Source organism: Bradysia coprophila (assembly GCF_014529535.1).
Source record: "Bradysia coprophila strain Holo2 chromosome IV unlocalized genomic scaffold, BU_Bcop_v1 contig_81, whole genome shotgun sequence".
NCBI classification, from domain to species: Eukaryota; Metazoa; Arthropoda; class Insecta; order Diptera; family Sciaridae; genus Bradysia; species Bradysia coprophila.
In genome coordinates this window covers 1,717,671-1,741,412 of record NW_023503375.1, presented here as the reverse complement: position 1 = coordinate 1,741,412, position 23,742 = coordinate 1,717,671, and the positions used below count along the sequence as shown (strand labels likewise).

At 34.8% G+C, this 23,742-nt stretch overlaps 1 protein-coding gene, 1 long non-coding RNA gene and 1 other non-coding gene across 4 annotated transcripts; 1 reads left to right on the top strand and 2 right to left on the bottom strand.

The window, feature by feature from the left end:
• Positions 1 to 108: 108 nt before the first annotated feature.
• On the bottom strand, positions 109 to 190 carry Trnas-aga. The gene has a single exon. It is a non-coding gene; the product is annotated as a tRNA-Ser (tRNA).
• Positions 191 to 2,930: 2,740 nt separating this feature from the next.
• On the bottom strand, positions 2,931 to 22,210 carry LOC119072337 (eukaryotic peptide chain release factor subunit 1). 2 transcript variants are annotated; one of them, XR_005086845.1, is made up of 7 exons: positions 21,537 to 22,210; positions 11,442 to 12,087; positions 11,204 to 11,359; positions 9,565 to 9,762; positions 9,352 to 9,499; positions 8,735 to 9,028; positions 2,931 to 4,673 (listed from the first exon to the last, which is right to left on the bottom strand). XR_005086845.1 is itself a non-coding variant. In XM_037177525.1 (6 exons), the coding sequence occupies exons 1-6, from the start codon at positions 21,617 to 21,619 to the stop codon at positions 4,591 to 4,593; spliced, it is 1,314 nt and encodes a 437-aa protein (XP_037033420.1). In that variant the 5' UTR covers positions 21,620 to 22,209; the 3' UTR covers positions 4,244 to 4,590. The 2 variants fall into 2 exon arrangements, 1 of the variants encoding a protein (XP_037033420.1); XM_037177525.1 differs by lacking the exon at positions 8,735 to 9,028 and having other exon boundaries at positions 4,244 to 4,673; positions 21,537 to 22,209.
• LOC119072339 lies at positions 12,999 to 21,237 on the top strand. Its single transcript, XR_005086846.1, has 3 exons — positions 12,999 to 13,673; positions 18,452 to 18,455; positions 21,227 to 21,237. It is a non-coding gene; the product is annotated as an uncharacterized LOC119072339 (long non-coding RNA).
• Positions 22,211 to 23,742: the final 1,532 nt, after the last annotated feature.

The window sequence follows — 23,742 nt, the reverse complement described above, 5'->3', positions numbered from 1 at the left end:
GCTATCCCTGGCTCGAAAACTTATACTCAAACACCAAAACCACCGTCGTAACCGTTCTACATAACTTATTCTCGTAGAAATATAAAATAAAAAAAAAATAAAAAAGTGCGCAGTTGGTAGGATTCGAACCTACGCTCCCAGAGGGAATCTGATTTCTAGTCAGACGCCTTAACCGCTCGGCCACAACTGCTGTTAGAGAAATGCGGCTAATTCACGAACAGCGTCTAATATCGATTGTGAATGAATAAGTCTTTCCCGAATTAGATTGGTTTGGTGTCAAATACAGCTGGCATTGCGTATTTTATGCGGATTTAATTGATAAGAGAAAAGCAAAATAAATTCGTTTGTTTTGTTGCTCATTCGGATGATGATTTAATAATATTTTTCTCAGTTTGTAGCGAAATTTTGATTAATTTTAATCGATAGGACGAAAATAGGAGATGAGAAAAACGTTTCACACGGTTCGGTCAAGTGCAGAAAAGATAAATTGCCCATAGATTCAACTGTACGACGCCTTGTAACCGATCAACACCTTTACTTATGTGAAACCACTGCACTTTCTATTTCCAACATATACAATGTATATTATGCATACAGCGCCGCATGTATTCATACATAAATCTCTCATGCGTACCCATACATGTGCTATAAATATAGTAAGATTTCAGCACATTATGGACTTATCCCGCAGGAGAAAATATTTCATTCTCTTTGTGTTACCGTTGGCCTATGTTGTCATACAATTCTCTTCTACTGACTGCTGTTATATCCGTCTACTGGCTTCATCTTTTTGTTTCTAGTGATGTCTATTTGCTTCAATCGAAGTGAATAGACGCCAAATTTTACTGTGAAATCATTTGTAATTGTTTGATTTCCGGAAGGTGTTGGTCTCGTCATACCGCAAAGAAAACATTTCTTTCATGCCCGATGTGGTCGTTAGTGTTGATATACTTACTGGGGTTGGGGTAAAGACTTTTAGTGTTCGTTCAGTCTACAATTCTTCACTCAATGAATCTTCATATTGTTTTCTTGAGTATGATGCACTGCAATCATTGATGCAGACACAATTTCTATATTTTCCTAATTAGTGGTGAAATATCGCGAATTTCTGACGTCGTTTAGGAAAACTGTTGTTCCTTACTTTTTTACGAATGAGAGGTTTCCAGCACTAGCTGGAGCCTTTTGAGCATACGTTAGGAACATAGATATACTTCGATGAGACAATGATGAAAGGTCTCTGGTACCAGTTAGAGGGATTCTTCTGAAAAACAGCTGACCGAAATCGGACGCATTTTCCATTGGAATTTTTTATGTGCCACTTATGCAACTTGTGGCTAGTGTGAGTTTATCATAAACCGAAAACATGCACTTTTCATACAAAAATTTCTCCAGTTATACGAGCCGTACAGGGTCGTATTAGGTGTCATTAGAAAGTAAATTTCATGTACTTTCGGGGCAAATAGGGTCTTATTGGGTTTAAAATTCATTCACACTGAGATATGTGCAGTTGAAGTTTTCAACCGAAAACTTGCACTTTTCTTACAGAAATTTATCGAGGTACACGAAACGTACATGGTCGTGTTGGGCGTCATTAGAAAGGTACATTACATGTACTTTCAGAACAAATAGGGTCTAATGGGGGTTTGGAATCATCTACGATGAAATATGAGAAGTTGAAATTTTTAAGCGGTCATATTGCGTCGTAGATGGTAGCAAACTTCCATAACAATCTACTTCCCCTGAAAGTACATGCAATTACCTTTCTAATGACACCCCACACGACTATGTACGTTTCGCGTACCCCGAGTTTCTGTAAGAAAAGTGTAAGGTTTCAGTCTTTTTTCGGTTCAAAACGTCAACGACACATATCTCAGAGTGGATGAATTGTAAACCCAATAGGACCCTATTTGACCCGGAAGATTTGCAATTAGCTTTCTAATGACACCCCCCACGACTCTGTACGGCTCGTGTAACTGGAGAGATGTTCTGTACGAAAAGTGAATGTTTTCGGTTTTTGATTGCCTCACAGTAGCCACACAAGCTTCGAAGAATTTTTTTAAAAGTGGTTTTGGTTTCTAGGGTCGAATACCTTACTGGACACATATAAAAAATTCCAATGGCAAAAAGCGTCCGATTTCGGTCGGCTGTTTTTCAGAAGAATCCCTCCCAAGATGAGAATGAGAATAAAGAATTTTAATTTGTCATTAGATTCTTAGGCTTGATTCCACTTACCAAAAAAGTACTCCGAGTGAGAGACAAAACTGATTTTTTTCAATTTTTGCTTTGTTTATTTGACAGCTTGTTCTCTCACGGCTCTCTCAAGGAGTACTTTTTGTTGAGTAGAAACCATACTTTAGTGAGGCACTAATTCCTTCACTTTGATACAAATTTGGTTTTCCTCAGACTTGGCTCTCTGTTTAAATCTCTTTACACTCAAAGGATCGTACAACAAAAAATGTTGTTCGCTTTGAGAAATATTTGTCAATATTACGAAAGACCAAAATCCTGGCATCGGGAGACGGAAAAGGACTTTGGCTCTTCATTCTTCATGTTCTATCCAGTGTTCGTATATATTTAGCTTCGAAGTACGGGAATAAATGCCGATTCGCGGTCACTCTGTTTCGGTCGTCGTTGTCAAAATAACAATGAAAACGGTTCTCTCTTTCCATTGTTATAGCGCGTAGACGGTGAGTAAACGGAGTGTAGTGCATTTCGTTCTTAATTTGTAACGTGAATTAAACTCAGAGCTCATGGCTATATCCGTTTATACAAGCAATCTTCAGGTTTTATTTGAACGAGTAAAATTCGAGAACCAAATAATAAAAAAAAAACTTTTAACAATAAAAAGTGTTTGAATGTTGACTGAGCAACAACAACAAAACTATAAGGAAATTGATTTCGTTTTTTGTAAACAAATTAATTTTTATGTTTCTCTCTCTATAATATAATACACCTGATCCATCTACTGATCAAAAAAGATAAACGACACACACACACACGCACACTCATTATACATTATAAATATCAATTTTTATGAAGAGTAAAAACAAAATTGGAAAAAAAACGAGAAAAATATTTATTGGAAAACTCTCTAAGGGGTAAGAATGTCTAGAACAACAAAAGAAAATCCGTAGATCTGACAATGAAATTCGTATTCATTGTCGTTGGGCGGAAAGAACGGTGACGAAAAATATAGAATTCGTCAAAGCAAAAATGCCATAATTACGAATGAGGGGCGGATATCTGTCACTCGGTAAAAATCCTTAAAAAAAATTGGAAAATTTTTGGGACAAAAAAATCCTAAAATTCTTCTAAAGTTCTGGAGAAGTCACCGACTACTCAAAATTGTGTGACACCTTTGCTCACTTCGTCGAGTTTTTTCGATGAACATTTCTCCGTTTGAATATCGGTTTTTCGTATAGGTGTGACACAGCTTTTGTCATACTCTCAGAGTGTCAAAAAAAACCTTCAAAAGTTGAAGAAAACTCTTAAAACTCGACAAAGAAAATCCCCTGACATTCCTAAGTAATGAAGGAAATTTTTTTAGGATTTTTTTTTTTAAATAAATTTCTTTGTCACTCAAACATCCCATTATCCGCCCTCTCTCGATTACGAATCATTGAATTCAATTCGATTCGATTTTTTCTCTCTGTTGGTTGTTTGGTTGTAAAAGCTTTAAATATCCTTTTCCATTTAATGTGTCTCTATTTTAGATGGATTTTTTATTATGAACCTAATTGTAATCAGTCTTCGTTTTAAAATCAGATTCAAGATAAAATTTGAAAATTTCGTCTTCGTTCGGTTTTTGTTGATTTGCGAATTTCGGTTTTCATTTTTCATTTTTTAAATTAATATGAAATTGGATACATAAAACTCTGAAACTTTTAATCGATAGAACACTCACGTAAAATTCAAAAAGCACATACACAATCAAATGAAAATTCACAATTTTTCATCAGTTTTCTGTTGATATTATAATAAGAAGTTCTAGTAGTTCTGTGTCTCAGTTATATATATTGAAAAAAAAGGAAACGGCCACACACTTCATCGGTATAAGGTATTTTTCTGTTGATTTTTTCTCTCTTTTCTTTTCTTTAAAATTCTATTTTTTTTATCAAAGATCCGCGATAAAATACATTTCTCAACGCTGGAAACTGTCAACAAATTTTTAAGTTTTCTTTTCAAATTTTCACTAAATTTTCTTCTTCTTCCGTTTGTTTTCATATTTTAACCTTTCATAAAGTTTTTATTCATAGTTCTATCAGTTAGATATTAGGTTTTAGGTATAATGTAGTTAAATTACTTGCGCTGCTCATCTCTTTTGTTTGTTTATTTGGATATTAAAATTTAATTTTTTTTATTACATTTTCCCATTTTTCTTGTTTTGTTTATTTATCCTGCAAAATTAAACTAGCTAAAATTTCTCATCTTTTTTTATTTAATGTTCTCTGGATTTCGTTTTTTTTAAATTTTTTTATTTTCTTCAAAGAAAAAAAAGGAAAAAAATTGTTTCTTATGTCCAGTTGATTTTTCCCCTTTTTTGTTGTTGATTGAATTCCCCATTGACTGAGACTGGAATAGGAGCTTTGTTCAGTAATCATCCAAATCGAAGCATTCGTTGTCCAATTCATCCAGTTGCATACTTTGGAAATCTACCTTATAACGCAAAATACCTAGAAGAAACGAGAGAAAGAAACGGGTGGAAACGGGTGTTGATTAGTATAATTGATGTTGAAAATGGAAAAAGTTTAAATTTCTTAAAACTTAATATAAAAGTACAACAACGAAAAGCATAATTTTGATTCTAAAAACAATAGAACTTACTGCAGCTACACATAGCGACTGAAAGAGATCTAATTCAAATTATTCTTTTGTTGTACTGTCAAACTTGACAGAAGAACAAAAGAAAATTTTTGATTAGGTCTTCTTCGCGCCGCTATGTGTAGCTACATAATGACTTACTTTGGCCAAGACATTCTTCAAATCTATAATTTTTGTCATGCGAGGTCAAGTTGGCTTTTTCTTTTGAGGAAAAAAACAAAACTGTTGTCTTGTACATTTTCTTACATCTGCACATAAATGAGCCATCATGGCTTCATATGGTAAAAAATAGATATAAAGTGAATGTCTCCACCAAAAACATCTTTAAGTTCTATGGGTCTTTAATTAAAAAAAGATAATGGTGGTGCGACGACATTTATATAAATGAAATTTGTCACACAAATGTTCTCCGAGCTCTGCATTGAAATGTGCACAGAACAGTGTCTGAAGTTGATCTGTGGAAATAGATTTTGTCACCCATACAACGGATTTTCAACCAAAGATTCAACTTCACGTCTAGTCAGATCTCTGATGGTTTAGTGAGTCGTAGAAAAAACAAGTTATGGATCGTCAAAAATGACTAATTCAAACATTTTTTCAAGGTCGATTTCGAACTGTGAGAATGTCGGTCGATGCATTATTCTGGCATAAAAGAGAATTTTTCCACGCGATTTTAACCTATGGCTGAATTTCTGTTTCAGTTAACTTTCCCTAAACAATTATTGTTTTCCCAATGAAGCGTTCAACTTTGACCTACACTAACAATTTTCAAAAGACTCATTAGACTACAAAGTCAACTAGTCCGAGAAAACCGCAGACCGTCGTGAGGAAATATATTTAAAAAATAGAACAATTAAGACATGCCCTATCATTATCTACTGTTAGTCTATGTCATCAATGTCCAGGTCAACCAATCACTGAATCACATCCTCAACTACTGTCCGCTCCGTCGTTTCGAGCATGGGTTGGAATCAATGCATCAAGCCACCGCAGAAGGAATCGAATGGATCAGAAATTTAGACATTGAGATTTGAAGTGAATGAGTAATCGTTTTGACCTTTGACTAAGTGTTTTTTTTTAACGAAAAACTGATTTTGTAATACAATGTAACGTCCCATACGATTAAAAAAAAATCAATGTCCAGGTAAAATTACACCGTTTGGTAATAGTTTTCCCGAGTGTTCTCCGTTCATTTGGGACATCTACACGGTTGTTATTCCACTAAGTCCATTGGGGATACACCCCAACCAACATTATTAAATTGATAGTATAACTAACCTAATTTACAAGGCATGAACAAGCAGCATAAACGGAGGTGGTTTGTACTGTTTATAATACAATCCAGCTACTTGCAGTGCATTTTATTCATATACTGAATACACTTGAATTGAAATGGGTGATAGTTGGCGCTACTAATATTTCTGAGATGATTCCCGTCACCTGTCTCAATAATTCAATAGTTGACCTTCACAAAGGCGCTCATAGCAAATAATTTTAACAATCGATACGCTGATTCCCCTTTCTTTAAATACAGTTTCGTAAACGATCCTTTCCAATTATGCGCGTGTACGACTCTTAAACACCTATGCCATAATCATCGCCTCTCGTATTTTTTTGTCTTCTAATTAAATCAGAATCTGGTTAAAACTACAAATTTTTAGAAATTCTATTTTCGACCATGAAAAACGTGTATGGGAAGACATCTCGAAAGAATTGTGTTTCAGACAAAATGTGTGCAATGGCAACATGAGTAAAACATCATTCACTGCATGCGCCGGTTCAGATTATTACGTTTTAATAACAAAACATTCAGACGAAAGGTGAACCATTAAAAATAGAAATTTGATATAAGTCGTCGCAGTGTCGCAATAAATAAACAGAAAGGAAATTCGCTGAGGCATGCAACAAAAAAAAAAAATTAAATTTCGACTAAAAAATGAATTCAAACATTCAATTACGTACAAAATTTACGTTTTCTGTGTTTAAAATACAAAAGCGTTCGATGCACAATACTAGGCACATAGGCCGATTATAATTTCAATATTAAAATGAACACAACACTGGAAAGAACACATCATGAATTCATAACACACCAACGCCATACACCAATGTGAAAAAACGATTATTAATTCCTCATGATAGATTGGTCACGTAAAATTCGCTCTAATCTTACAATGAAATCTTCATAGGTCATGTTGTGGTCTGATTTTTTGTTTCCTTTTTTTTGCGAAAGAAAATCGATATTTCGTAGGGTGAGTTATTGTAACGATTCAATCAACTGTGGACTATGGTTGCGATAGACGTTAAATATGATTTTCGTTGGGTAAATATGAGATATTCATCGTAGTGGAAAAATTAGCATAGTTTCAGACGAATTGAACTAAAAAGTCAAAGTGTTCAGAGTTCATGCCTCTCTGGTGTTCTAATGTTAATAAAATTTGTGGAAATTGTCACGGGAAAGGCGATAAAATTGTTGAATGACAACCGTTACGAAAAGATTCATCGAACAGGTCACGGATCGACTTTAAATTGGAATGTGGCTACGTATATGACTCATTTTCTTATTCCGATTGTAAAAATATTTTCTTATGACCGAACATCGCAACAGATCCATTTCGAAAATCGATGAAAAGGTTAAATTTATTGTTACAACTATAGATGTTGAAGGGTGCGAGGGGCGACGAAATTACGATTTTCTTCTATAAGCCGCTTCCAACAGTTTCCGATAATTCCTTCTTTCATCAAAATCGAATAAAAATGAATTTCTGATGGGGGTAGTTTTGGTCGAAAATCGTCGGTACATCAGTTTTTTAGAATAGCGTGAAAACTCGAATTTAAACGTCACTTTTGAAATTAACTAAAATTGTCGAACAAAGACCTATACCGTGTTACGTACTTCGTAACCCGTAAAATCGGTAAAAATAGGAAATAATTCTTGCGCACAATAGACATAATACCCAACTCCGAAAGTACGTGCAGCACGTGTACCACAAAATTTCATAACTACGAAATTCAACACTGCGAACTGTGAAGATTTCCCAATCCAAGGTATTAGAGCCTCGTTTTGTCTTTTCAATTATATTTCGAAACAGACTCCGAAGAAATGTTTACGAAAAGAAATCACATTTTTCCGTTTGGGGTTTTATTCGACGCACCTAAAGGCTTCATTTCCACCTACAAATTTTCGAAAGAAGGCTTCGTTGAAGATTTTTATTGGTTAAAAAACGATAGAGACGAATTCAACCAATAGAAATCCTTCATGGTCCCCTCTTACGGCGAAATTTTTTAAGTCTTAACAGATTTAATGCAATTACAATTGGTTACCTACATTCCCTTGGATTGATTTAAATTCCGTTGAAACAAAGAGATGAGAACTGAAGATATTTTCAATTGAAATGCAGAAAACAAAATTAACTAAATAAAACCACACACAAAAGTTCAAATTATCAAAAATTAAAGATAAAAATTAAAAAAATTACGAAAAATGCAGTGCAAACAATTCAACGAAAAGAAAAACGCCTAAGATGCTACGGTAAAAGAGACAGTGAAGTTTGGATTCGGTCGATTTTTTTCGTTGATTTTATTTAAACTAAGCGAAACGTCTCAAGACAGTTGAGTCCCAAAAATTTTGTCTAATCCCTAGACAGAACACTTCGAGAGATGCCAGAGATGCAACCCGATTTTCATATAAAAGTTCCACCTCCATGAAAGGCGCTTGGTCATCAGACTCCCGAAGTGGCACTGCCTTGGTGTCATTTAAATTTTATTGTTTCTTTGGTCCATTGACCTAAATTTCGTTGACAAAATTTTGTCCCTTCTTATCTGACCCGAAAAATCGACCCATCCAACTTTGCAATCTTTGCACACACAACAAAATTGATTTAAATTAAATTTCAATCGGATTTTCAAGTACCTTTAGCGAAGTTGTTTTAATTTGTAAATTTGTAAATAAAGTTGAGATGTTAGTGATGAAGTTTTTAGGTTTTTGTTTTAAAAATTTGCTTTTTGTTGGTGGTGGTTTTATTTGGTTGAAATGACTAAATATTTTGGAATTTGGTTTTTGGTTTTCATTCATTTTCTTTTATAAATCTCGGGGGGCCGTGGTGCTGTTATTTACACGATTCAAATTAGTAATCATCTAAGTCAACATCGTCCAGTGGCTCATCCGCTTGGAGAGACTGAAAGTCGACTTTGTAGCGCAGAATGCCTATTGACGCCGGGGGACGGATATAAAACAACAAAAAGTGATATCAACAAAATAGCAAACACAAAACGGGTTACGTTGTTAATAGTTATGACAGAGATGATGATAAATTGTTTGGTGGTGGTTATAGCCATGGCAGCAGTAAAATGGGAAGGGAAAAGAAAATTTTTAATTTTAATTAAATTTGTCAAATTTTGGGTTAATGTTTTCTAATGTTAAATTTGGTTAAATGAATCTCTCACTCTATCTCTAGCCAGTAAAATATTTTGATGGATTCGGTAAAATAACCAAGAAAAAAAAAAACGATAAAACAAAACAACACTAACCTCCAATGCCACCGAAACCTCGTACGAATTGACTTCCTTCCTGCGATTTATCGGTGATAATTTCCAGAGTAGCACCAAAACTTTTGTAATTGTTCGCCAGCCATTCCAACAGCGGTTGATTTTCGACTAATTCCATTTCGACCCCGCTCTGTGCGAAGAGATTGGGATCAGAAAATTTGCTCGAACTCGATTCGTCCGGCGACAATGTTTTACCTCTTTGTCCGTGAAATGACTTTTGTCCTTTTCCTGTTCTGGTGTTAAGTGCAATACTGTTGTTGATATTGAGGTTGCATGATTCTTTAATACATATCGCTGAATGTCTAAGTTTTCCCAACAGATTAATGTTTCAACTGATCCTAATTCTAATGCTCTAAGAGTATCCTCAACACCAAAACAATATTTTCCAGTATCCTGCAATGAAACGAATGGTTGGTAAAAATTAGAGAGACCGACCAACAGATTTGTTTTGTTTGAACTGATCGGCGTTTCCGTATGTATATAGTGTGTAACGTCGTTACATGTCTGGAATATCCATAATTTGCATGCAAAATCACGATTGTCATGGCGCCTATAATATAACCCAGAGAATTCAGATTTGTTACGCGAAGCAACTTCAACAAAAAACCAAATTGGAACACGACGAACGTGAACCTTTTCCAAATTGATAGCAATGGACAGACCAAACATTTCTGTTATATCGGTTTATAGTTCACTTGATCCGGTGACATTGACTTTGTTTTATTCAATTTTGAGGACGATGATGACATGGTCGACTTTATCAAAGTTATCCAAGTTATCGAAATCATATGAAACATGAAAGTGGATTCGAATGAAATACGCATCAGACGACCTTTTAACAACCCATATCAGCAAACTGTCAACTGTTTTATTTGGAGACAAAAATATAAAATCTCTCTTCGTTTGAGAGGAACTTTTCTTCGTAACTGAAAAATGTTTCAGGTCGGGAGGTCACTATTTTTAAGTGTAACTGTACATATGAGTCACACCCCGGATTCTTTCAGTCTATTTCAAAAGGACATATTCTCTGACTGCCATTTTAATCGGAATTCATGGAAACTTGGGAAGTTGCTACAGTTAGAGGCAGTGAGATTTCAGCATGAATTCGTTTCAGCGGTTTTTCAGTTGATCCACACAAGCAATCATGCTGAAGTTTCACTGCCTCTGACTGTAATGAATTTCAGGAAATAAATTCCGCAGGAAGTGGAGTCCCATTTCTAACACAAAAGAGACCTCACTGACACATAAGTCATGCGTCGCGTTACCGTGATTGTCTTTACCAGTTCAATCTCCCATTTTATTGTAATTAGCTCTGAAGAACTAGTTACTCTTGAGGGGTCAAGGACTTAGCGCACAAAATCTTCTAGGACTTCTACAACTGTTGAGGAATCATAAGATTCGGGTAGCAGTAACTCGTGAAGGGACGTGACTCTACAGGAAATTTTTGTTGTGGACAGTAGCGCGGAGTTTACGGGGGCAAGTACCACCCATGACATCGCAAATATTCTTTAAATTAAAAGGGTTTTCATTTCTTATCATTTTGTGCTCTTTGCCCCCCACGAGCCCCTCAAGAAGAAATTTAAAGTCAGCGCCTCTGGTTTTGGAAAGTTAGTAACTTCGAGCAATTGTTGCGTGATAGTTGCACAATGCACAAGATAAATGCGATACAACATGAGAGAGGCTGTGAAGATTCAAATACTTTAGATGTGCGGGAGAATCTCATTTCAAGTAACACGAATGCCGTCGCTCAACTAATTTCAGACTTCAGAACTCTTACATCAGCAATTTCGATTGTTCAAATTCACCAACCATTCTAACCGCCGTCCGTACATACCTGTGAAATTTCATCAAAGTAGCGTCCAATAAGTTTTTTCTCCTGAATGAATTTTACGTTTTGCAATGATTCAGCTGCCAATTCGATAGCCTGATTAAAACCGTTTTCTCCACCGTACGAAACGTCGACCAGTTTGATAATTTTTGATTGCAGTCTCTGCGAAGGACAACCGAACCAATTAATTTGTTAGTGACCAACGACATTGGCTGCCGGATTTTCTCGTTAGTAAAATGCTTACCGGATCGAACATATCCGACTGACTCAGTTCAGTCTTGAAATCGGCACTACCCGCCAATATGAGACCAGCAATATTTGGCTTATCGTTGGTGATATAGAGTTGTGTTGCAACTTCAGCCACTTTACGAACGTAGTTGTGCCGTTTTTCCATACGCAAACGGGCAAAACGCAAAGCCGACTGACCACCACGGCCGTGCTTTTTGGGCAAATCAACGGTAAACTTGTGCAAAACTTCACGTGTATTGCCCTGCAATGTACCGAACAGTGCACCATTACCGTCCATCACAATGAAACCGAATTTATTGTCGTCAGCCAACAGGGCTGTCAGTGCTTCTGTGTGAAATTTATTATCGCATAAATATAACGAGGTATTGATCGGTTTAAATGGTTCGAAATCGATGTTGACTTTCTTCTCTTTGCCCTCTTCGGTAACAATTGTTCCGCAATAAATAACTAGACCATTCGGAGGCACTTTGGTGTATAGTTTTAGTCTGTGCTGTACAGATGTAATTGCACCGAGAACGGATAGACGATTGACGCGTGACTTGATGTTGGAAGCGGTACCAAATTCATCGGCCAACATTTTGCTGACGCGGGATATTTGATCTTTTGGTGGTATGATTAAAGAGATCATGCTCGTACCGTTCCTGCAAAGATAAAATAAAAACGGAGCAGTGTTAGCCACGACGATAAAATGAAAGCAGTATGTGCCGGACTTGTTTTCATAACTTTTCGAGAGCAGTACAATGTCAGCATTGTCGTGACAGCCATAAATATGTTTGGTAATCGTCTCTAGATTCAACGAAATTTCGTATTCAGAAATGTTTACATGTTCCATACACATCATGCGTTGGCAAATATCATTTGAAAGGTGTGGTTGTTTGCAAATTTAGGGCTAGCCAAGACCGAATAAGGTTTATAATTCGATTGTGGTACGTTCACGCACATAGTATGTTGGCAGAGCGTATGAGTAAAATTGTAAATGGACAGAAATGGCAATTTCATTACAAGACAATCTGGAGGGAAAATGCGTTGAATGATGAACATATAACTAAGTTTAAATGAATAAAAGCAACACGCACAGTGCTGGGAATGTACTTGTTAAACGTGAGGTATAGATGATGAGAACAGATTTAGTGAAATAGTCAGTTGAATCCGCAGAGGTTGTTGATATAACCTCAGCTAAAATTGAAAAATTCCGACAGTCTAAACATTGGCGCCAATCAATTTTGAGATGAAAATTTTCAGATTGACGTCCAGATTGTATCAGATGATCAGATTCACATTCTTATATCAGTTAAATTTCATTTCAATATGAACAGATCTCTAGCTCGTCAATCGATTGGTTGTTCTTTGCCTAAAGGACTCATGTTTTAAGTAACCCCAGGACCACAAGATCAAAATTAGAAAGGCGAAAAACCAGACATAGAAATCCCCTTTTTAGATCCATCGCCTGATACCAACTTTCATTACGTTCCGCGTAATGATTTTGCGTGCTCTACTTCGTCTACTTCACAAAATGCATCACCGAGTCCGCATCGCATAGACGCATTGTTAGTGCTTGCATTGAATAAGTCTATGCAAGCATTGGTATATTACGGACATATGAAATCGTATACGCAGCAACGGAATACTCGATTATATAGTGCACTCAATGATGCGCAGGTATAGTGCGCATGTATCACAATGCTATGCAAATAATATGCAATATGCTATTGATGCGCAAGTATATAGCAGTGATATACAACTAATATGCAGCGTGCTGTATGATATTTGTTTTATTGCTGTGTATCATAGTAATTAAGAATGGACATAATTGTTATAGTATGATTCATCTTGATGCACATGCAGGATGCGCATGTCAATCATTCTAGAAGTTAATGACTTACGTAGGATTAAGATGAACCATTAAAGGTAATGTACTAATGAATCAATTACGTAGGTTGATTCATTAACATCTCTTTATTTACATTAAGTTCTTTGTTATATTTTAGTATAAATACTGTAAAGTTTGATTGAATAAAGACAGTTATTAACATCAACTCAACGAGCTTGTTTCTATTACATTTCTCCGAGCTCAGGAGAATTACTTCTACTCTAAGACTGTACCAATGTGTAAGAATGCGGTTTTAGCAGAAGGCTGAACATAATGGTGACCCCGACGTGATGTCTTTTTGTAAAAGATATCATCATTGAACAACGGTCTTAGGGCAGTAGTAGTGTAGTGAATGTCGTGTTAACTTGTCAAAACATTGGTCGTGCATTATGGACATTAAGTGAAGCAGCCCTGAAGGAATTCTTTAAGCGTTTGGACTTGGTTGGCAACCTTAAAACCTCACCTCTAAGGCAGTTATAAGGAACCAGTGAGAGGAGCAGAGGAAAGTATTCGGAATTGGTTGGCAGCGGAAAGTCACAGCTCTAAGGCAGTTGCAAAGGGCAACCGAAAAGAGCAACATCCAAGTATTTGGACTTGGTTAAATACAAAAATAGCAGCTCTAAGGCAGTTACACAGGGTAACCGAAGGGAGCAAAATCCAATCCAGACTTCATTAAAAAAGTCACAACTCTAAGGCAGTTACACAGAGTAACCGAAAGGAGCAAAATCCAAGTATTTGGACTTGGTAAAATTAAAAATCGCAGCTTTAGGGCAGTTACACAAAGTAACTGAAAACAGCAAAATCCAAATCTGGACTTCATTAACAAAAAACAAAAAAAGTGCAGTGGATACAAAAGTCCATTAGGCGACTTTCATTAAAACAATTCAGAAGGAATTGTTCCAGGCTATATAATAGGCCAAATGGTGTTAAGTGTAACACAAAAATAAGTCCATTAGGCGACTTTATGCGCGGATATCCCAAATACTAATTGAGTATTAATATTAAAAAACTGCAGAGTTGGCAGAACACAAGCAACTCTATAGAAATTCTACGACTGCAGATCGGGAATTTCCGAAGTATGAGCCTGAAAATAACCGTGATTTTGGAAGGCAATTGATTGGCAAAGCAACCAAAAAAGTGTGTAGGATATCCACCCAAAAGTATCATAGCAAAGAAATTGGTGAGATTTTTGGATAGCAGACACGATATCTCAAAGAGAAAAATGGTTAAAACGCAGTCCAAAGGAAGAGCTGTTCGTGAATGGAAGCCGTGGAAGGTGGAAGTTGCAGCTGTACAAAGGATTAAACGTTGAGCTGGACACTCAGTTGTGAAAAGTGGAGCAGACAACGTGTTTGATAACCAGAAAATACATAAACTGAAGTAGTCCGATAGGTGACTACTAAAAGAAAGACTGGCGATGCATTGGAGCGTATCGAATGTGGATTCGCAGTTCTTCAAATAATGATAAACCTACGTAGTGCGCAAGTTTTTCAAACTAAACAAAACATAAGGCCATCAATGGTTAAAAATGGCAGAGATCCAGGCGATACCGAAACAGCAAATGAGGATCGGTAGTCATAATGGACAATAGTGCAAACTTATATAAGTATAAAAATAAACTTAAAATTTAAAGTTGTTTGTGCATTGAAACCTAAACGAGGTGGAGCTGACGGCTTAATACATAAAAATAAAAACTTAAACTATTTGTGCAATGAAACCTAAAGGAAGTGGAGCTGACTACTTAACACATAAAAATAAAAATGAAAACTCAAAGTTGTTTGTGCATTGAAACCTAAAGGGGGTGGAGCTGACAGCTTAATGAATTTAAAAGTTGTTTGTGCATTGAAACCTAAAGGGGGTGGAGCTGACAGCTTAGTGAAAAAATAAATTCAATAACATTGAGAGTTGCGAAAGGAGATTTTTGATCTTCACGGAACGTAGAAAATGTGAAAAGTGCAATTTAATAAACAAAATGACTTAAGTAGAAATTGATCTTGCAATGAAATCCATAAAAAAGGAGGGAGCAGTCAATTAATGAAACAATTTGTGAAAGTGCATTTGGGCACTAAATTATATCAAAAAGTGATAGAAAATTTGTTGTAGTAACAGTGTCATGGGAATCGAGCCTTTTGAGTGATAACATGCTTCTCAGCAGATTGAAACCGAGCAGCAGTTTGGACGCAAATTGTTGAACGGGAAATAGGTAATTTGGACGCAAATTACTTATCCTTAATCTGCACTATGAGTTGCATTGAATTCGAGAGATTCGATGAAAATGAGAATGTTACTTGCAATAAATATAATACTGGATTCATGAGGAATCAAGTACAAGGACGCATTGAATCAATATAAAAAAGAGGGTCTTCGGAACAAGATTGGTAATAATTATAATTGATAAAGTTATTACGCATATGTGATGTGTGAGACGAGACCAGTGAGATATTGAAAGAATTCAGAAATATTAATAATCTGTGATGGAATAAATAGAAAAGTAAAACTATTGTTGATAAGTAGCAATTAAGATTGCCTTACTAAAAACACACGTAAAGCATCATCAGTGCATCGTAATGAGTGAAAATTTCATCAGAAAGTGAATAATATAATCGAAAAACAAAAGTAAAATAATGAATTCAGCAAAGAAAATAAATGAAATGAGGTAATGGGACCGTACATAGAGTGGCGCCAGTTTGAGTTGGAGATCAAAATTGTGGCGCGGTAACGAAGGTTCACCCTAAGCAGGAGTTTGGAACGTTCATCCAACAGAATCGTCATCATACCAAATACATCATTTGAAAAACGGTAAACCGCACAATGGTGCGGAAATTTGTAAGTTGTTTTGTTATTTAAAATATTTTAATAATTAATCAAAACGCTGAGACTTACGATTGATGAGGCAAATGAATTTAATAGAAAACAAAAATTCGGCAATTGTATGTTCATATTCAATGATCACACATATTTTAAAAGAATTGATTAAAACTTAGAAATTTGTAAAGTTTTAATGTCCGGGAGACACTTACAGTTATCGATCAACCATAACTGAAAGGTATTTGTTGTTTGTGGAGCTTTCTTTCGTGAAAATAAACAAATATTGCAGAGACGAGGTTCAGAATTGACTAATTAATCAATTGTGTTATTAATTCGTTAGAATAATGGTCGTCAAAAGACATATTTTAATTTTTTTTTTTTTGTGAAACATATTCTAATTTGAATGATTATTGTCAAGTATTTTAGTGACGTGAGTTGCGAAATTGAAGGGACCTCAACTGATTCCACATGAGTATAATGTCGAGTTATTGATTTTGATTTTTAAAATTCATTGAGTATTATGTTCGTTTTTATGAAATCGGATAATTTATTTGAGATTGAAAAAATATTTCTTTTGTTGAAAAAGAAGGTTTTGAATCATAAACTAGAGTAATGATACATGATCTTTAATAATATTTTGTGCTATTCAAATAGAGGGTTCAATAATCATTTTTTGATAAAGGGATCAAATAAATTTTTAAAAGTTATGTTTAATTTTATGTTTTCTGTTTTTCGGATTAAGTTTAAAGTAAATAGTGAAATGAAATCGATATTGAGATAATGATAATCGGTATTGTGTTTGAAATACAGTGTTGGATCAGGTGGGGAAAGTATAAAAGTATTAACGCCGTAAGTGCAGTCGAAATTCAAAATGGAAAGTGCATAATACTTTTTAACGCAGCGTCATTTTAATACAAGGAAGCGTTGGAATGTAGTTTTCCGTTTACTTGGTTATTAAATCGTTCACTTGAAATTCAAATTTTAGGCAAAATTTCAGCAGGAATTATTATCAGGCGTTTGTTAGATTCAGAATTTTGATGGAAATCTTTCAAATGTAATAATACCTTCTGTTAGTAATTAGATGATAATATAGCACCCGTCATTGGTATTACTTCAGCAAATGTAGAAGGTATGTGAATTAAAATCAAGTTAAAAAGAAAATATAAATAAGATAGTCAATTCTTGAATCTGTTTGTGCAATAAGCGGTTCAACCAGTTATTTGAATTAAAAATTTGTATTCAGATAAGTTGTCCGCACAGTAATATTATAGTAACATTGTAAAAAAAAAAAAAAAAGAATATGAACATAACGAAAAGCCAGGGTAGCCTAAATAATTTTGATATTAAAAAGGACAATTGGTTCTTAAAATAAAGATGATAAAAAATACTAGAAAATCATGACTAACAAAAAAGAACAATTGGTTCTTAATTCTGCGTAAAACATAAAACAGTTGAAAAATTAAATCTTGAATATATAATTTTGTCCGGGAGTATACCTTGCCTATAGCAAGTTTAAAGACAGAGCATATACCTATAGCACTTTTGAAATAATTAAATAAATTAAATGAAATAACGCAGAATAGAGTTTGTTGACAATTATTAAATCCTAAACTAGGAGGTGAAAACGTAGTGACAATAGAGAACGGTTTTGAAGTTTCTATGTAACAAATGAATGACCATAAGGGATCATATTCAAAATATTGATTGAAAAATAAAATGTTAAAATGTTAAAATATTTCATAACGTACAGGAATTAGAATATTACATACAGACAAAAGTAGAATTAAAAGTATTTTATTTGCATTATTGAAATGTTAAAAAGAAAAAGAATTTGACGCCAAAGATTAAAGATAAAATATATTATTAGATATTTTATGGGATGTGTTGCTGGTATCACAAGAGTTCAACTTGTAGATGTTGTTTTGCTTGTTCAGATCCAGTGAAACGTTTGTTCGGATAATTTTATGTGACCGAATGAATGGAATAAATAAATTATTAGATAAAGTAATTTGTTTTCATTTAAATATAAACGTATATGAAATTACAAACGGAATTATTGAACTTTTAGTAAGTAAAAGCCATGTTTATATAATTGTAAAATTTATGGAATTATTAGAAATTATATACAGCAAAAAACATTGTGAAATTAGCCATAGCAAAGAACAAAAAATTACACAATAATCTATTTCTTGGGAAAATAAAATACTGGACTTTAAAAAATTAAAGTGATCAGTTAGATTAATAATTTGAATGATTGCAAAGAATAATTGATTTAATGTCAAAGATAATGAATAATTATTATCTAAATTTATAAACCAGTTGATAAGAATTGTGAGTGTTTAAAGAAAATACGTTGATGAATATTGAGTCATTTACGTAATGATAATGTAATTTAGACATTATTGAAGATTATTGTGATATTTGAGAATATAATTTTGTGAAAAATAATTTAGTGTAAAGCGAACTAAACGATTCAAAGGGACTTAATTGATTTGGCATTAAATGATCCTTTGAGATCTAATTTGATAATGTGACATATTTATTTTAAATAATTAAACTAAAATTATTAAACTTACTTCGAAATTTAGAAAGCGTTTCACATTGAATCATTTAGGACGCAAAGTAAAAGATCAGTTTTAAAATTATTATATTTAAATATAACAATCTTTAATTGTATGAATTTGATTGATTGTAACATGAATTTAAACATTTTTAGTATTGAACTTCCATTCAATGTATGTTGAAGCTTATATATTTTTGTATTGAACTTAATAGTTCAATGTCCGGGAGTATGTTAATGCTTCTATATGATCATCATATAGATCCATTACCAATGTCGCGGGCATGCGAGGGATTATATGTAATAGTATAGTATGTATCGTCAAACAATGCATATGAAGACTAATTATTGTGTTATACTGCATAAACATTGTGTGACAGGTTGTATACTATTATGTATATGCAAAGATTAAGTAGAACTAAGGAGTTCTACGGCTGGGAGTATGTTAGTGCTTGCATTGAATAAGTCTATGCAAGCATTGGTATATTACGGACATATGAAATCGTATACGCAGCAACGGAATACTCGATTATATAGTGCACTCAATGATGCGCAGGTATAGTGCGCATGTATCACAATGCTATGCAAATAATATGCAATATGCTATTGATGCGCAAGTATATAGCAGTGATATACAACTAATATGCAGCGTGCTGTATGATATTTGTTTTATTGCTGTGTATCATAGTAATTAAGAATGGACATAATTGTTATAGTATGATTCATCTTGATGCACATGCAGGATGCGCATGTCAATCATTCTAGAAGTTAATGACTTACGTAGGATTAAGATGAACCATTAAAGGTAATGTACTAATGAATCAATTACGTAGGTTGATTCATTAACATCTCTTTATTTACATTAAGTTCTTTGTTATATTTTAGTATAAATACTGTAAAGTTTGATTGAATAAAGACAGTTATTAACATCAACTCAACGAGCTTGTTTCTATTACATTTCTCCGAGCTCAGGAGAATTACTTCTACTCTAAGACTGTACCAATGTGTAAGAATGCGGTTTTAGCAGAAGGCTGAACACGCATAGAGTATCGTTTACAAAATATAAACCGATTGATTCTGGATTTCTCCGGATTGTTGTTCGATCATATAAGGTACCGTTGTACGAAAGTGTGGCCTACAATGTAGGCCGCCTACATTTGAAATCAGATTATTGAAAAATGCACAGCGCAAAATATCAGAAGAAGAACAAAATGTGGGTAAAACGATCATCATGTTATGGATCACAGGGTACTCGATGGTGTAGTAGTAAAAAGTAGTGGAAAGTAAATTCAATCGTGTTGTTATAGAGCAGGATTAGTGGGTTTAAATGACATGGTTGTTAACCGGTGTGAGTGGATATCTACATGTCTCTGCTACAGTAAAAGCAATGATACTGTAAGGATGATACTGTAACCTTCATGTTGAACATTCTGACGGATCGTTCGTAAAGTATGTAACGCGTGCGAATGGGATGCGAGATATGGTTACGAATGTGTTAGAAAGTGATGAAAAGAACAGTCACGCGTGACATACTTTACGAACGATCATTTTAAAGGTCTTAATAAAGTACCAGAGACATCTACCGGACAAAGCATAAAGGCCTTAGAGAAGCGAATTTGTGAGAGAATCTCTGATAATGTTCTCTCTAGGGTTTTTTTTGCGTTGTACGGTAGAGATACGCACTGACACCGGCTAATAACCGGGTCATTTACAAGGTGGATGGACCTGAAGACAATTGAATCTATTTTCGATCAAGCGAAATTTACTCTGAGGCCGAAGAAAACCCGAGCAATTTTGAATGAAACGATTTTTGACAAACCGAAAACGACCGAGAGCATCCACAGAGCCATAACCATAACGCTTTTGCGAACATATCGAACAATAAGTCTTATGTCTCTATGGATGATATTTTGACTGCTTAAATACTCTTGGAACAGACCGATTATGCTGCGTTTTACGATATCCACCACAATCGAAACAATGGGCTACGCGATCAATTGTCAGTATCAGCGATACGAAATTGTTCGTGTGTTTTCGGCCTTACGCGATGACATCTCTTCGCATTACATAGAAGAAAATCTCCAAAGATTATAAGTCAATCGACTCACAAAATGATTCTGATATCAAGGAAGCAGCGCGATACGTAAAAAAAAAAAACAAAATTTATCTTGACGCCGGGATCTGGCTCATTCTAACTAGGCAATAAAATGTGATTATGAATCGCGAATTACATAAAAAACACATTTCAGATTAAAATTGTCCCAATCAACACATTTAAGTGGCAGCAAGAGTTATCGAAAACATTTCATTTCGAAGTCAACTTGAAATGCAAAACCAATTTATCAGCCAAAAGAAATGTTAATTACCGTACGAAGCATTAATTTTCGTTTTATTTGTGACGTTAGCCAGCATGATAATAATAAAAAAAATTGCCAAAATTCAGAAGGTGAACTGACAAATCATTCATTCGCGATATAATTAGGTATAATACGCAATCCTAACCTCAATATTTCACTCATTTCTTCGATATGTGTTTGTTGAGAGTTTATCAAACCTAAAAAACAGGTTCTCTAACCGGCTGAATCCGAATAAGACAACATTTCGTTCGTACCATTTAGAACAAGTCATTTGTGTCACATTGCTTCGTCATACAAACAAATCGACGTATGCGTAAAACAGGCAATTGTGTGTACACACCGTGAATCGTTTATTCTTAGACACAAAGGACATTCTTGAGGATTATGTTGCTTTTTATGTAGCACAATGAGCGTTCACGACCAGAAAATGTTAGAGCGAATACGAGTAGTCAAACGACAAATAGCGAAAATAATCAAAATATTTCTGATTCTTACCCCCTAGCCATTTCGAGACTTTTGATCAATTTCTTGATCTTCCAGATCTCGACATTACGATCGGCGGACGTTTCTTCGGACATGTTTGCTGTTTATGTTGTTTCGGCAGTGAAGACAAACGTGCCAGCGGCTGAGTAGTTCACAACTTCGTAATTTAAGGTTTCGTGGCAAAAAATATAATATGGCGTTTGTCTGGTTCGTACAAGACACACGTTTTGTGTAACAGCAAACTCCGGCTGGTTAGTGTTTCCCAATTCAAATGATAAATCTGCGATGACACTTTTAACTGCAACAATTTTTGCAGAAAATGTTTCACAAATGCATACACTCGTAGATTTTTACTATATATCGAAGACGACTCTTGTGACTGCGTGTCCACCTTCCTACAGTCTCCTCTACTATATGTTATATTTATTGGCAAACGAACGTGTCGTTGTAGTGGTAGAAGTGCAGAGAAAAAAATTTTCCGCAACGATTTTCACAAAATTTTCGAAAATTTCGGCCGAATAACAAACGCACTTTATATGGATTGCACGCACGAACAACTGATAAAACAAATTTAATTATTTTTTCGACGAATTTTAAAAATTACTAGAGGATACATGAGGGTGAAATATTCAGTCACAATTCGTGTCTTATGGCCATGTGCACAAATTCTTTGAAAGAGACCTAAAAATGGCGACTAATTTTTTTGACACTTTTGTAGTAGATTAAATAGTAGATTTTTCCGGTGGAGATGCACTGTACGATGCGAGCTATATTTTGAAAAACTTGAGGTCCACGAAGAATTTTATTTTTCAATGGTTCACCGTTCACATAATTCGGATGGATCTTTTTTCCTTCTTACTTCAGAATTATACTTGATGGGAATTCGGCTCAGTCTACTCTGTCTTAGTCTATCAGTAGAGGCCGTCCACTAGGCCCCACCTTTTGGGCGGGTCAGGTCCCTTGACTGACAATTTTTTCAATATATTTTTAATCAATTTCATTTTTTTTCCGTTGTTAAACTTCCGAAACATCACAAATAACTGATATAAAAACCTTCGCTTGAGTACAAATGCTTTGGAAAAGTACTTTTTCTGTTTTCTATTTTCTTGTAATTTGCGGCCAGATTTTTAATCAACAATAAATCATAAATAGATAAGGACTCGCATGAATTACGGCCCTCGCTCCGCTCTGACCGCAAACTTCCCACTCGTATAAGTTGCCGATTTTTCAGTTTCATAGTCTTATTGCTAACGCTAATCAAAAGTAGAAGATGCAAATGTGAAACGATTAGAGGCCTCTTTCACTTTGGTACAATATAAAATAGTAGACGTTCTTCCCTTACACTTATGTACATCGCTTCGCTCTGGCTGCAAACCTCCCACTCATGGGTCTATGGTCCCTTCCGTGTTGGAGATATTGATCCAGTAGTATCGTAAAATTCTCCATAATCTGCAGAGATTGGGCCAGTAAGTCCAAATGACAATGAATTTTTTTATCGAAATGCGAAGTTCTTAAACTAAGGCTCGATTTAGAAAAGAAAAGGTTTTGACTGCTAGAAATTTGATGTTTAAAAAAAATCCACTAAACCGTTTAAATTTTAGTAGCACCTGCCTTCGAGAGTGTATTAATCTATTCTTTCAAAACCTTGCAAGACTGAAGAGTTTGGAAATGAGAAAAAAAAGTTCGTGTCATTGGTTTTATAAAAAATATAAAGAACAGAAAGGCACTTCCACTGATTCTACAGCATACTATACCACACCTCCAGCAAAAAAGAAGTTTTTCCGAAGTGCACCCAAAAACCAAGAACGCACATCGACTCCAAGACTGTAAACTTTGGGGATGTATCGCACACTAAATTTGACATTTGCGTAGAAGATGGATTCTCAAATTTGACAATTTCATAGTAGGTGAATTCTGTTTTGTGTGTCCCGCGTATCTAATGAAATGGCGGTCTGCGTGACCATCACAACAGCCTTGCATCGATTCAGATATCTGGACCTCAGAACTAAGAACAACTCTCCATAAAATCGCAAAATCCACAAAAAAAATTTATGCACAGAAATCCATCGATGTAATGACAAATGCTTTGCATTTAATAATGCTGTTCAAAAACACCACATCTCATCAGGTCACCTCTACGAAGTCTTAGAGTAATTATAATTACTCTAAGTACGAAGTAGGTCATACCTTTTTGTACGTAAAAGTCTAGCAAATGAAA

Bases quoted from the DNA above. Each gene is read 5' to 3' on its own strand.
- LOC119072337 (XM_037177525.1), bottom strand. From the start codon at position 21,619: ATGTCCGAAGAAACGTCCGCCGATCGTAATGTCGAGATCTGGAAGATC. The intron at 9,763-11,203 runs GTATGTACGGAC...GTTTCATTGCAG, and splicing joins ACTTTGATGAAATTTCACAG to GATACTGGAAAATATTGTTT. The intron at 9,500-9,564 runs GTAAAACATTGT...CTCTTCGCACAG, and splicing joins GTCATTTCACGGACAAAGAG to AGCGGGGTCGAAATGGAATT.